At 52.2% G+C, this 12920-nt stretch overlaps 3 protein-coding genes and 1 pseudogene across 3 annotated transcripts, besides 23 other annotated features; all 4 read left to right on the forward strand.

The window, feature by feature from the left end:
- Window positions 1-1962: part of a sequence feature (areas merged during assembly that could not be assigned to a particular haplotype. This can correspond to areas where the two haplotypes were merged or to regions with more than two copies in the genome that were merged during assembly.) that runs on past the window's edge.
- Tc00.1047053509011.10 lies at window positions 611-1747 on the forward strand (annotated as a pseudogene).
- Window positions 1963-2550: a sequence feature (areas merged during assembly that could not be assigned to a particular haplotype. This can correspond to areas where the two haplotypes were merged or to regions with more than two copies in the genome that were merged during assembly.).
- Window positions 2059-2083: a microsatellite.
- Window positions 2234-2351: a mobile genetic element.
- Window positions 2551-2582: a sequence feature (heterozygous, Esmeraldo-like haplotype).
- Window positions 2583-2802: a sequence feature (areas merged during assembly that could not be assigned to a particular haplotype. This can correspond to areas where the two haplotypes were merged or to regions with more than two copies in the genome that were merged during assembly.).
- Tc00.1047053509011.20 (RNA polymerase IIA largest subunit, putative) lies at window positions 2746-7941 on the forward strand (the record flags this gene model as incomplete). The annotated part of the gene is made up of 1 exon (XM_807476.1): window positions 2746-7941. The coding sequence occupies one exon, from the start codon at window positions 2746-2748 to the stop codon at window positions 7939-7941; it is 5196 nt and encodes a 1731-aa protein (XP_812569.1).
- Window positions 2803-7333: a sequence feature (heterozygous, Esmeraldo-like haplotype).
- Window positions 7334-10986: a sequence feature (areas merged during assembly that could not be assigned to a particular haplotype. This can correspond to areas where the two haplotypes were merged or to regions with more than two copies in the genome that were merged during assembly.).
- Window positions 7971-8039: a sequence feature (A-rich).
- Window positions 8353-8373: a sequence feature (AT_rich).
- Window positions 8496-9920, forward strand: Tc00.1047053509011.30 (uncharacterized protein; the record flags this gene model as incomplete). Its single annotated transcript, XM_807477.1, has 1 exon — window positions 8496-9920. One exon carries the CDS (start codon window positions 8496-8498, stop codon window positions 9918-9920), a length of 1425 nt encoding a protein of 474 aa, XP_812570.1.
- Window positions 9946-9965: a microsatellite.
- Window positions 10330-10390: a sequence feature (GA-rich).
- On the forward strand, window positions 10410-11615 carry Tc00.1047053509011.40 (calreticulin, putative; the record flags this gene model as incomplete). Its single annotated transcript, XM_807478.1, has 1 exon — window positions 10410-11615. One exon carries the CDS (start codon window positions 10410-10412, stop codon window positions 11613-11615), a length of 1206 nt encoding a protein of 401 aa, XP_812571.1.
- Window positions 10987-11771: a sequence feature (heterozygous, Esmeraldo-like haplotype).
- Window positions 11498-11561: a sequence feature (GA-rich).
- Window positions 11657-11690: a sequence feature (A-rich).
- Window positions 11772-11789: a sequence feature (haploid, Esmeraldo-like haplotype).
- Window positions 11790-12920: part of a sequence feature (areas merged during assembly that could not be assigned to a particular haplotype. This can correspond to areas where the two haplotypes were merged or to regions with more than two copies in the genome that were merged during assembly.) that runs on past the window's edge.
- Window positions 11941-11985: a repeat region.
- Window positions 12092-12138: a sequence feature (T-rich).
- Window positions 12192-12215: a microsatellite.
- Window positions 12400-12425: a microsatellite.
- Window positions 12462-12498: a microsatellite.
- Window positions 12854-12898: a sequence feature (A-rich).

Below are 12920 nucleotides of genomic sequence, written 5' to 3' on the forward strand. Positions count from 1 at the left end.
GGGTGGTCATGCGTACAAGAAAAGGCAGGCCGCTTCTCTGCGAGGACTCAACAGGCGTGCAGGACTCTTTTTGTCCCCTACTTTTTTGTTTTTTGTGATCAGAAATGTTGAGTGAAACCAACGCAATGAAGTGAAAAACGTCTCGCAATGTGGAAGAAAAACAAGAGCATTTTTTTGTGTGTGTCGGAGGGAGTCTTTATGTGTCATTATATTTTTATGACTGTTCCTTCTTCTTTTGTTGTAACTTTCTGGGAAACGTGGCCCACTCCTCATCGGGGAGGGGACGGCGCAGCGCCCCACAGGCGCCGGACGAGCCCTGGCGGTGGTTCCCGTGCCTCCTGTGCGCTGGTGTCGCCGCCCACGTTGCCACCGCCGCGGCGGCGTGCTGTCGGCTTCTCCGCCGCCGTGACGCCTTCACCCGCACCGTCCCGGGTTCGGGTGGGGCGCAGTGGGTTGGCTGACGGGCATTCGTGTACTCGCGTGGCTGCGTGGCACCGCGTGGCCGTGTTGTTTATGGTTGTCGCCCGAGCTGTTTGTGCCTGCTGCCTGCTGCCCCCACACTCTCTCCGCCCTTTTTTCTTTTGCCTAGACTCTCACACCGAAAGCGACCATGGCGAAAACGAAACTGCCGACGATGAAGCGGAGGCTGAGGCGGGTTGCCGTGCTGCTGATTCTCTTCATTGCGGTCATGACTGTTCTGTCCCTCAGCTTTGACATCGCTGCCGATGATGGTGCACCAGAACCCAACAACCTCCGCCACCCGCGAGCCGCCGCAGTGGACGACGCAGCGCTTGCTTACATCCCACGCCGTGTTGTGGACACGTGGAGCCGGCGGGAGTATCTGATTGTGCTGGGCATCCCCTCCACGGACGACGAGGCGAGGCGAACACAACGCAACCTGCAGCGGTCTACGTGCTGGCGGTTCCCCGGAGTGGCGACGAGGGCGAACGACTTCACCGGTGCGATGCTTGTGCTGTACGTCCTCGGGCGACACCCGTCGCACGGCTACGAATATTCCGCCGCGCTACTGGAGGAGGCGTCGCAGTGGAACGATGTGGTTGCACTGCCAATGAACGAGGGCCGTGTTTCACCAGAGAAAAAAGTTGGTGTTGGGGGGTATTCAGGCATTGAGGCTTCTATTGGTATGACCCGCAAGACGTACATGTGGTTTGACCTTGCGCACCGCCTGTTCCCGACCGCGAGGTACATTGCGAAGGGCGATGACGACATGTTCCTCCGTGTGCCGCTGTTTGTTGCTCACCTGCGCCTCCTGCCGCGCCGAGGGATCTACATGGGATACCACATGCTTCCTCCCTCTGGTCCGGAAAGATATATAAGAGGCTACACGTTTATGGTTGGCTGGTGCTACACCTTGTCGAGGGATGTGGCGGAGGCGTTGGTGTCGTACAAGCCGCTGCGGCGCCTGACATACCTGCCGTACAGCAAGGAGCGTGAGGAAGAGTTTTTTTCTGATTCACATGCAGCAGCGAGGACGTAATGGTGGGACGTGTGCTAGTGAACGAAGTGAAGTACAACCCGATGGTATACGTCGAGATGCAGGATTGTCATTTCCATGACGCCCGCAATGGCACGGGTCACTCGCAGGTGGTGCCGACCTCGATGTGTGTCCATCACGTGCTGGAGGACGACTACGCTGCGCTGATGGCGCGCTTCGGCAACGACACATCTCCTGTCGCCCGTGTGGAATGGGTCTCAGAGGACACGATATACCCGTCGTGCGATTGACAAATGAACGAAATGATTTGTTTTCTGTGCATGTTGAATCCCAATGTATTGCTTGATTGGTTGCTGCATTCCGGTTTGTGCCCTGTGTGCTCCGTGGCCGAACGACGTGGAATGTGTCATTGACTGCCCCGTGCTCCTGTGGAGCGTGTCACTCCCTGCCCTCGACCCGCGTGCGGGAGGTGGTTGTGGAGCCAGTGGGCGCCCGTTGCGTTGTGCTGCGTGTGTGCTTCTGCTGGGGGCACGTGATGAGGATGTGCGTGTGTGTGCTGGGCCGTCAATGAAAGATGTATGTGAGTCTGTGTTTTTGATACGTTTTTTTTTTTTTTTTTTTTTTTTTGGTGTCGGTGAAACGAGTGATGAAGAAGAATGCCGGCCGCCGAAATTAATATATTTCTTGATAAAAACGAGGATATTTTTTTTTTCTCTACGATTTTTTTTTTTAACCCGTGTTGTTAATTATTTTGTGAAAGCCGACGATGGAAGTAATCAGGGAGCCGATGTCGGGAAGACGAATATTTTCTTTACTTTTTATTTTTCACTTTCCGTTCCACCCACACCCTCTTGCGATGCTCGCCTCGCGGTGGGGTCTTGTGGCTGGAGGATCCTCAAAATCCTACCGCCTTATAAGTCGTAATATTTACAATCCCAACAATGTGCCACATGTTACGTGAGCGACAATTCGAAAATAGATATATGTATATGTATATATTTACTTGAAGCAGGCATTTAGGCGAAACCCACTGCTTCTCCTTTTGCCTTCTTTCTTTTCCACCATTATTACTTTACTTTACATAAGTTTAGGATGTGGCGAGCAGCCCAGGCGAGTGTTTTGTAGTTTTCTCGTGTCTGCCTTTTTTTCTCTCTGTGGATGTGTGTGTGGGTCTGGGCTGTATTTTCCTGTTCATGCATACAGTAGGTGCACTTGTCTTCTCTCCTTTGTTGTTGTTTTTTGCAGTGTTTTTTTTTTTGTGTGTGTGGTCGTGGTAAAGGATTTAAAAAATGTCCGGCGGGGCCCCACTGCCACCGTCGCAGATGGACTTACAGAAGGTCGTGGAAGTGCAGTTTGAGATGTTTAAGGAAAAGCAGATTAAAGACTACGCCGTGTGTCTCGTGGAGCACGCCAAGTCGTATGAGCGCGGCCAACCTGTGCGTGGGGGCATTAATGATCTTCGCATGGGAACCACCGACTTTGAGTTTGCCTGCGAGACGTGTCACCGAAAGCACCCGGAGTGCCCCGGTCACTTTGGCTACATTGACCTTGCGGAACCTGTTTTTAACATCGGCGTCTTTGACATCGTGCTGCAGGTACTGAAGTGCGTCTGCAAGTCCTGCGGCGCACTCCTCATGGACACCAACGACCCGCAGGTGCACAAGAAGTTGCAGCACCTCACCGGCGTGAATCGCCTGCGCCAAGTGGTAAAGATGTGCGGCATGAAATGTCGCATGTCAACGGATGCCACAACGCCCGAGGAAGCGGTTGTGGCGCGCGGGTGTGGCGCAACGCAGCCTCGCATTGGCCGCTACCTCGGCATCTACCCAACCCTTATCATCAAGGCAACGCTGGAGGAGCAGGACATGGTGTGGCACGCGGACACCGCGCGCCAAGTGCTCGACCGTGTCTCCGACGAGGACGCGCGGGTGATGGGGTTTGACGCGTTGCGCTGTCACCCACGCGACCTCGTGCTGACGGTCCTGCCGGTGCCACCGCCGCAAGTGCGGCCCGCCATATCGTTTGGCAGCCTCAAGTCGGACGACGAGCTCACGCATCAGATTATGTCAATTGTGAAGCGCAATAATCAGCTGCGGAAGGACAAGGAGTCTGATGTGCAGGTGGCAGTGGACCGCAGTCGCGCGCTGCTGCAAGAGCATGTGGCCGCGTACTTCAACAACGCTTCCATGTACTACAAGCCAACGAAGGTGAACGACACGAAGAAGCTCAAGTCACTGACGGAACGTCTGAAGGGAAAGTACGGCCGTCTACGCGGGAATCTGATGGGCAAGCGCGTGGATTTTTCTGCCCGAACTGTCATTACAGGCGATCCGAACATTGACGTGGATGAAGTTGGTGTGCCCTTCTCTATCGCCATGACGCTTACCTTTCCGGAACGCGTGAGCGCGGTCAACAAGAAGCGGCTTACGGAGTTTGTGCGTCGGCCGGTATACCCCTCCGCAAACTACATTCATCACCCCAATGGGACCACTACCAAACTGGCGTTGCGGCGCGACCGTTCGAAAGTGACGCTCAACATTGGCGACGTCGTGGAGCGGCACGTCATAAACGGCGATGTTGTGCTTTTCAACCGGCAGCCCACACTGCACCGTATGAGTATGATGGGCCACCGTGTGCGGGTGTTAAATTACAACACGTTTCGTCTGAATCTCTCGTGCACAACGCCGTACAATGCGGATTTTGATGGTGACGAAATGAATCTGCACGTGCCGCAGAGTCTTCTCACGAAGGCGGAGCTTATTGAAATGATGATGGTGCCAAAGAATTTTGTGTCGCCCAACAAGTCTGCTCCGTGCATGGGCATTGTCCAGGACAGTCTTCTCGGCAGTTATCGGCTCACGGACAAGGACACGTTTCTTGACAAGTACTTTGTGCAGAGTGTTGCTCTCTGGTTGGACCTGTGGCAGTTGCCCGTGCCGGCCGTGCTAAAGCCGCGACCTCTGTGGACAGGAAAACAGGTCTTTTCGCTCATTCTTCCAGAAGTGAACCATCCGGCGACGCCGCAGGAGAGACCGCCGTTCCCGCACAACGACTCCAGCATTATGATACGACGGGGGCAGCTGTTGTGTGGGCCCATCACGAAGGGCATCGTTGGCGCCGCCCCGGGATCTCTCATTCACGTCATTTTCAACGAACGCGGGTCGGATGAAGTGGCTCGCTTTATCAACGGCGTGCAGCGCATCACGACATTTTTCCTCATCAATTTTGGTTTCAGTGTCGGTGTGCAGGACACGGTCGCGGATGCGGACACGCTTCGGCAGATGAACGAGGTCCTGGTGAAGACGCGTGAGAACGTCGAAAAGATCGGTGCGGCGGCCAACAACCGCACTCTCAACCGAAAGGCTGGTATGACGCTTTTGCAGTCCTTTGAGGCGGATGTGAACAGCGCGCTGAACAAGTGCCGCGAAGAGGCGGCCAAAAAGGCTTTGAGTAACGTGCGCCGTACGAACAGCTTCAAGGTGATGATTGAGGCGGGCAGTAAAGGGACGGATCTGAATATCTGCCAGATTGCTGTTTTTGTCGGCCAGCAGAACGTTGCCGGCAGCCGAATCCCATTTGGCTTTCGCCGTCGCACACTGCCACACTTCATGTTGGATGACTACGGTGAAACCTCGCGAGGCATGGCAAACCGCGGGTACGTGGAAGGGCTCAAACCACACGAGTTCTTTTTCCATACGATGGCGGGTCGAGAGGGACTTATTGACACGGCCGTCAAGACATCTGACACAGGGTACCTGCAGCGTAAACTTATCAAGGCACTCGAAGACGTTCACGCCGCGTACGATGGCACTGTGCGCAACGCTAATCAAGAACTCATTCAGTTCATGTATGGCGAGGATGGCTTGGACGGGGCTCGTATTGAGGGCGGGCAGCTCTTCCCTCTTCCATTTCGTGACAACAAAGAGATGGAAAGTACATACAAGTACGAGTACGACGAGACAGGTGCATTTAACGAGAAAGTGGGCGGTGCGTACATGGACCCGCATGTAAAAAAGATGCTGCGTGCAGATCCGGAGAACGTGCGGAAACTGCAGAGTGAGTTTGATCAGCTTATGGCCGACCGTGACTGGGCACGTCGAATGATGGACTTGGAGGAGCGGGAGAAGTTGAAGCTGAACTTACCCGTGAACATTGGCCGCCTCATTCAAAACGCACGGAGCACCATGGGGAAGCGTAGTCAAGTCTCTAATCTCAGTCCTGTCACCATCATTGACCATGTGCGGAAGCTGCAGGAAGACATGCTCAAATTGTTCCCGTGCTACCACAAGGGCGTGGACGGCCGCATCCACAACTTGCTTAGCCGTCAGCGCATTGAGAATGCCTTGACACTCTTCAGCGTCCACTTACGGCAACTGCTTGCCTCCAAGCGGGTGCTACGGGAGTATAAACTTAATGATAAGGCCTTTGAGTATTTGTTGAAAGAAATACGTACAAAGTACCTTCAGTCTCTCGTCTCACCTGGCGAAAACATTGGGGCAATTGCGGCGCAATCCTGCGGTGAGCCAGCAACGCAGATGACACTTAATACATTTCACAATGCGGGCATTTCCTCCAAAAATGTCACACTTGGCGTTCCACGGCTACTTGAGCTCCTTAATGTGTCGCGGCATCAGAAACATGCGAGCATGAACGTCTCCCTATACCCGCCGTGGGACAAGAAGCGTACCGCACAGCAGGCTCAACACCTAATTGAGTACTGTACATTGGAAAGCGTCACAAAACGCATCCAGTTTATTTACGATCCTGATCCACGTGAGACGGTTGTGGAGGCAGACCGTGCCATCTTGGAGCTGGAGTGGAGCGTCATGGATGAGAGCGACGAGCGGGCACGACTCCAGGAGGTGGAGAACGGCTCCCCATGGATTGCAAGACTTGAACTTGATGCCGACATGTTTGTGGATAAGGCACTTAATATGAAGGACGTCAAGCAGGCAATTTTGCGTGTGGACGATGGGTATGTGATAGAGACAGGTATGGCAAACGACACAAAGGAGCGCACCATACGTATGCGACCCAAGAAGAATGATGGGGTGGACTCCATTCCCCGGCTGAAGCATGCCATTCCGGAGCTGCTTGCGCGTGTGCATCTGCGTGGTATTCCTGGCGTGCGGAAGGCACTGTTGAAAGACAGGACAACGTTTACAGTGGACCCCGCCACAGGGAAGATGACAGGTGAGAAGACTTGGTTGATTGACACAGATGGGACCGCGCTGCGCCGTGCCTTCATTGGCATTGTGGACGAGAAGGGTAATAATATTATTAACGCCACCCGGACAAGTAGCAACAAGGTTCCCGAAGTCTGTAGCCTTCTTGGCATTGAGGCGGCACGCTACAAGATGCTGCATGAGTTGCGTGAGGCTTACCTTGCCTACGGTCTTAACATCAACTACCGTCACTACACCATACTGGTGGACACGATATGTCAGCGGGGTTATCTGATGGCCGTTTCACGCGTTGGTATTAATCGCTCGGAAATGTCGGGACCTCTGATGCGCTGTTCGTTTGAGGAAACTGTGAAAGTTCTTATGGCTGCCGCGGCTTTTGGTGAGCGAGATCCTGTGCGTGGTGTATCAGCAAACCTTGTGCTTGGTAATCAGGCTCGTATTGGCACGGGTCTCTTTGATCTCGTGTTGAATATGGCGGCGCTGCAGCAGGCGGTGCCTCAGGAGGATGCCGTGGCGCCCGGCAAGGAAGTGAATGTCTACCACGGCCTTGCCTCAACGCAGAACCTACCGTCATCCATGCCCTACCGCGCAAAGGATCATGAGACCACACCATTTGTAAATGACGCAAGCCTTTTCTTCCGTGAGGGTGTTGGCGGCAGCTCCTCCGCTGCTCCTTTGACAGCATCAACACTTTATGGTGGTATGCATGAGGCGAGTGCGGTGCACTTCAGTCAGGCGTACCCTGCGATGGGCATGTCGGATCAGCGAGTGCGGGCCTCAAGCGTCTCGCAGCCATACAGCGTCATGTCGTCGGCGAGCGTATACAACCCTGCCTCTATGCAAGTGCCTTCGGCGTTGCCCAGCAGCGTGGACTACAGCGAGGCCTCTTCCTTCCACATTCAGTCCAGCATGGCAATGCCGTCGGTTCCCTCTTCACCGCAATTTGAAGCGCCACAGGCATTTGGTGGCGGTCGATTCGGCGGTCTCTCTCCGGCATACGTGCCCTCTGTTATGTCGAGTGTGGCGACACAGCCGTATCAATGCGTCGGCGACTCGGAATCCCAGCAGTCCGCGTCTTATGTGCCGACTCTGTCGCCCGCCTACTCTGCCTACACGGCACGGCGTTCCGTGGTGGCGTCACGTGCCAGCGCCTCTCGTGTCGATCAGCAGTCGCAGCAGCAGGAGGACGACTCTGCAAGTTACTTACCGAAGTCGCCGGGATTGCACGGGTTACCACCTCCAGTTGGTGAGTTCTCTCTAACAGAAGATCCGGAGGAGGAGGAGGAAGGGCACCAGTAGTGGCAGTGGGTACCGATGCCAAGGGCTGTGAGAGGATAAGAAAAGCACGGGGAGCAACAGAATAGAAAAAAGAAAAAAGAAAAAGGACCAAAAAGAAAGAAGATGGAGGTTAAATATGCCTGTGAACAGAAATGAGTAGGAATGATGGCAGGAGGAAGAAAATGTCGAAGAGAAGAAGATAGAAATAAAAGGATGCATGTTTTATAAGAAGGATGCTCTTTTATTTATTTTTTTGTGTTGTTAACTGTAGGAGAAAAGAATTTGATGGGCGGAGTTTTTGTTTTTCCGCTTACGTTTTTTTTTTTTGACTGCTTCTTTTCTTCTTTCTTTTTGTGTGTGATGTCCACGGACAGTGACTGGACGGCACACGCGCACATGGAGGCCAATTTATTACAGTCACTTACGCCGTTCTTATTTATTTATTATTTTTTTCTTTTGCATTTTTTCTTTTTGTGTGTGTGTTTTTTGTCCGATTGTTTTCAGAAATTAAGGCTCTTATTATTATTATTATTGCCATCCTTACGGCTACTAGGCGGGTGCGTCCGATTGCGCTAATGAGCCGTGATGAGGATGTGGCGAGTAGTGACGCCATTCTAACGGTGTTGCAGCGTCTTCGCGGCGATTCGGTGCTTAGAAATTACCTGCACGGCCATGAGGGTAGTTGCGGTCGCGACGGCATGACGCTGAGCGCACCGAAGGCGAAGGGAGCAGTGACGGCTGAGGAAACGTTGCCGCGACGGGAAGATCGGGAATCCCTCGTGACGTTTCAGGCACGGTGGAGCCGGGAGGAGGAAGACCGGCTGCAGAACTCAACACAGGCACAGCGAGCCTTTCAGCAGGCACTACAGTCCCTGGCGACCTGCCGCGAAATCCCTGGTGCTGTTGCGGAAGGACGCAAGACGACAGTGGTTCCTTCTTCTTTTTCTGCTGCTTCTGTGGAGCGTGTGGTGTTCTCATTTGAGCCGCAAGACGCAACGAGGGCGGAGGAGAAGACTTCTGTGGATGACATACAGGACGCAGCCTTAACGATGCAAGAGAAGTTGGCCTTCCGGGATCACACTATTCAACGGCTGCAGAAAGAATTAGAAGAAACACGAGCCAGGTATGAGGCCGATATTGCTAGAATGCGGGCAGCACACATGCAGTCGAAACAAGAGACAGGGCGGGAGATGGCGGAACTAAAGATGCGACTGGCACAATTGGCTCTTGCGGGGAATTCGGCTACCAACGCATGTGAGAACTCAGGAGCGTTCTTGGAGGCACTCGAGTTTAAGGAACGTTTGCTGCAGGAGATGCATGACGCGTTTGAGCATGCGTCAGAGGAGTGGAAGAGCGACACCATGCGTACGTTGGCCAGTTTGCGTTTGGCAGCAGAGGATGAAATTCGTGGTATTGTTAGTAGAGCAGAACAACTTGTGGGAGATCTGCAAAGGGCACTTGACGCATTGACGACGCCTCGCAATGACACCGCCGCTTCCTTCACTGCGGGAGTGGCGCGGCGTTTGTTGCAGGATGAAGAGGCGCTGTTGTTTTCGATGGAGACAAAACTTCGAGAACACGTGCGTATGACGGTGAAAAATGCCGTGCGGAGTCGTGTGAAGGACATTCTTCGGCCACTTGTGGAACGTCAACTGCTGAGTCACAGTGAGCTGCACGAGCCACGCCGCCTCAGTCCTCTCCACACCGCTTCCTCCGTGCACACGGCGAGAGGAGCATTGTCCTCAACACCCTTGGCATTTTCGACGTTACCGTCACCGATACCGGCTGAGGGCCGCAGTGGGGAAGCGCCGGCGATTTTTCGGCCGATGACGTCACGACAGGAGCAACGGGCCCCGTCGCAGCACCGCGAATTGTCTGCAGGAGGTACTGCTGCGCCTGCGGTGCCGGATGAGTTATCGCGGGGCGTTACGGCACATGATATTAACCGCCCTTCCGATGGCATTAGCAGGCCGTCGTGGCTGAAACGTTTCTGCTACTAACTCCAGCGGAGGTATGTTTTTCTCTTTGTTGTTGTTGTTGTTGTTTCTTGTCACTTCTTGTTGCTCTCTGTGGATGTCAAATGCACAGACGGGTGATGAAGCGAAAGGGGGCGGTCGGAGGAATATATCCACCGCGCGTGTGTGCGCGCAGCTACTGCGTCTGTGCAGTGCTTTACTGTTTGTTTGTTTTTGTTGTTGTGTTTTTATTTCTATGCCTTTTGTGTCATTGTCTCTCTTTCCTCTTCTCCCTTCAATGACGTTCTTTGCGGGGCGTCGGCACTGACGGGAGGGAGGGGGAAGCCAAAGCAACAGGTGTGAAGCTAAATTATTATTTGTGCGTGAAACTTTTTATTGTTTTTTTATTTTTTTCTTTTTGAACGGCTGTTAAACAAACGCTGGCACACGCCCAGAGAGAAAAGAAAAAGAAAAGAAAACAGAAAAAGAGAGAATAAGGATAACAAGGGAAAGGACGGAATAACAAATTAAGCGATGCGTGCAGCGATTTTTTTCTGTGCCCTTTTGAGCCTTGCGACACTGTCAGCCGTGCACGGCACGGTGTACTTCCACGAGGAGTTTAAGAGCATGGAACACTGGACTACCTCAAAGCACCGCGATGACTTTGGAAAGGTGGAGATTTCAGCGGGTAAATTTTACGCGGATGCGGAGAAGAGCAAAGGTCTCCGTCTGACGGAGGATGCGCGGTTTTACGCCTTGTCTACTGCCTTCCCAACGCCTATCACCAATGAAAAGAAAAGCCTTGTTGTCTCCTTCTCCGTGAAGCACGAGCAGGATCTGAAGTGCGGCGGCGGCTACATCAAGCTGCTCCCCTCGATGGATCCCGAGAAGTTTCACGGTGAAACGAAGTACTGGCTGATGTTTGGCCCGGACCGCTGTGGCTCACAGAACCGAGTGCACATCATCCTGCACTATAACGGGGAGAACCGCGAGTGGTCAAAGAGAATACGCTTCCCTGAGGATAAACTCACGCACGTGTACACGTTGCACATTGCCGCCGACAACTCCTACGAGTTTTTTCTGGACGGCGAGTCGAAGGCGAAGGGCCAGCTCGACGGTGACTGGACTCTGCTGCCGCCACGCGAGATTGTCGACGAGACGGACAAGAAACCAGAGGACTGGGTGGACGAGGAGACGATGGATGACCCGGAGGACAAGAAGCCGGAGGACTGGGACAACGAACCCGCAATGATCCCGGACGCGGATGCGAAAAAGCCCGATGACTGGGACGATGCGGAGGACGGTCCGTGGGAGGCTCCGATGATCCCGAACCCGAAGTCGAAGGGCACATGGAAGCCACGTCAGATTCCCAACCCGGCGTACAAGGGCGTGTGGGAGCCGCGGAAGATTCCTAATCCAGACTTTGTTGAGGACTCTGAGCTCCACAAGGTTCCGGAGCCGCTCACACACGTTGGCATTGACGTCTGGCAGGTCGAATCCGGCAGCATTTTTAAGGACATTATGATTGGCGATGACTTGAAGGAGGTGTTGGAATTGGTGGAGAAGACATATGGCAGCCTGAAGAAAGCGGAGGCGGATGCTCTTAAGGTCATGGAGGATATGGAGAAGGAGAAGAGGAAGAAGGAGGAAGAGGAGGAGAAGGAGAAGGAAAAGGCGGAAGAAGAAAAGGATGAAGAAGAGTTGGAAGAAAAGGGTGACGGTGATAAGGAGGATTTGTAATATGAGCGCAACTCTGGACGGAAGGATTATAAATTGCACGCAAAAAAAAAAAAAAAAGAAGAAAAGGAAGATAAACCACAAGCACGTACAAAATGAGGGAAATTGAGAGAAGGAGAGAATGAGCGTACAACACAGAAGGGGCTGGAATTATTTTTTTCTTTTTTCTTTCTCTCTCAGATAAAAGCGCACATGAAAAAACAACGAGAGAACACAAAATCCAAAGAAATGAAAAAAAAAAGAAACAATCGGTTGAAAACACACGTAGAAAAACGAAAGGAACCGAATACACACACACACATACACTCACAAAACATATATATATGTAAAAGGAAGAGAAGGGAAGAGAAGAGGAGGGGGAAAAGGAAAAAAATAAAATTTTTAGAAATAAGCCCCAAGAAGGACGAGTTAATGAATGGGCACACAAGAAGTGGTGGTGTTGAGAGGGAAGGGGCCTCAGGTGCATTGCAACGAAGGAATTTATCTCTCTTTCCCTTTTCTCTCTTTTTTTTTTCTTTTTCTCTTTCGGCCCTTTTCTCCATTTTGTACGGTTTATATGCTGCTTGAAGCGCCTTGCCCTTTTTTTTTTTTTTTCTTTTTTTTCCAGTTGATTGATGTGGCGATGTGATGTTGTACTTATGCGTACGTGCGTGTGTGTGTGTGTGGTGGTCCTTCATTGTGCGCTGGCGGCTCCACGGCGATAACATTATCATACGTGGTGGCTGTGAGAAAATGCCACCCACACACACCAGCGTGTATATATGTATCCACTGTGCATATTGCACCCGTATGTGTGTGTATGTGTGTGTGTGTATTTAAGGACACATGGTACAACAGCATCAAGGGGGGGAAGAAGAAGAAGAAGAAGAAGGAGGAGGAGGAGGAGGAAGCAGCAGCGGCAAAAAGCACATGAAGGAGAGGAAGGGAGAGAGAAGGGATAAGGGATGCAGCAGTAAAGCGAAAAGGATAATAGGAATAATGATGTGCGTCGCATGATATTCTACATGCGTTTTTCTTTTCTTTTCTTTTATTCTGCATTTACTTTTTGTTTAATATTTCCTGTTTTATTGTTTTTGTTCTGGTGGTGGTGGTTGTTTGTTTTTTGACCGGGAGGAGGGGGGGGGGATTACACTGCGTGGCATTCTCAATTTTTTGTTTGCTTTTAGTTTTTGTTTTTCTTCTTGTTGTTTTTGCGCTGCTTTGCTCTCCGCAGGCCGCACAGGAGCAGAAACATTACACACAAAACAACAAAAAGAAGTGGAAAAAGAAAGAAAAGAAAAAAAAAGGTCATTTTGCTTTAGTCGTGAC

The sequence above is a fragment of the Trypanosoma cruzi genome, genomic scaffold (genome assembly GCF_000209065.1).
Source record: "Trypanosoma cruzi strain CL Brener 1047053517121 genomic scaffold, whole genome shotgun sequence".
NCBI lineage: Eukaryota > Euglenozoa > Kinetoplastea > Trypanosomatida > Trypanosomatidae > Trypanosoma > Trypanosoma cruzi.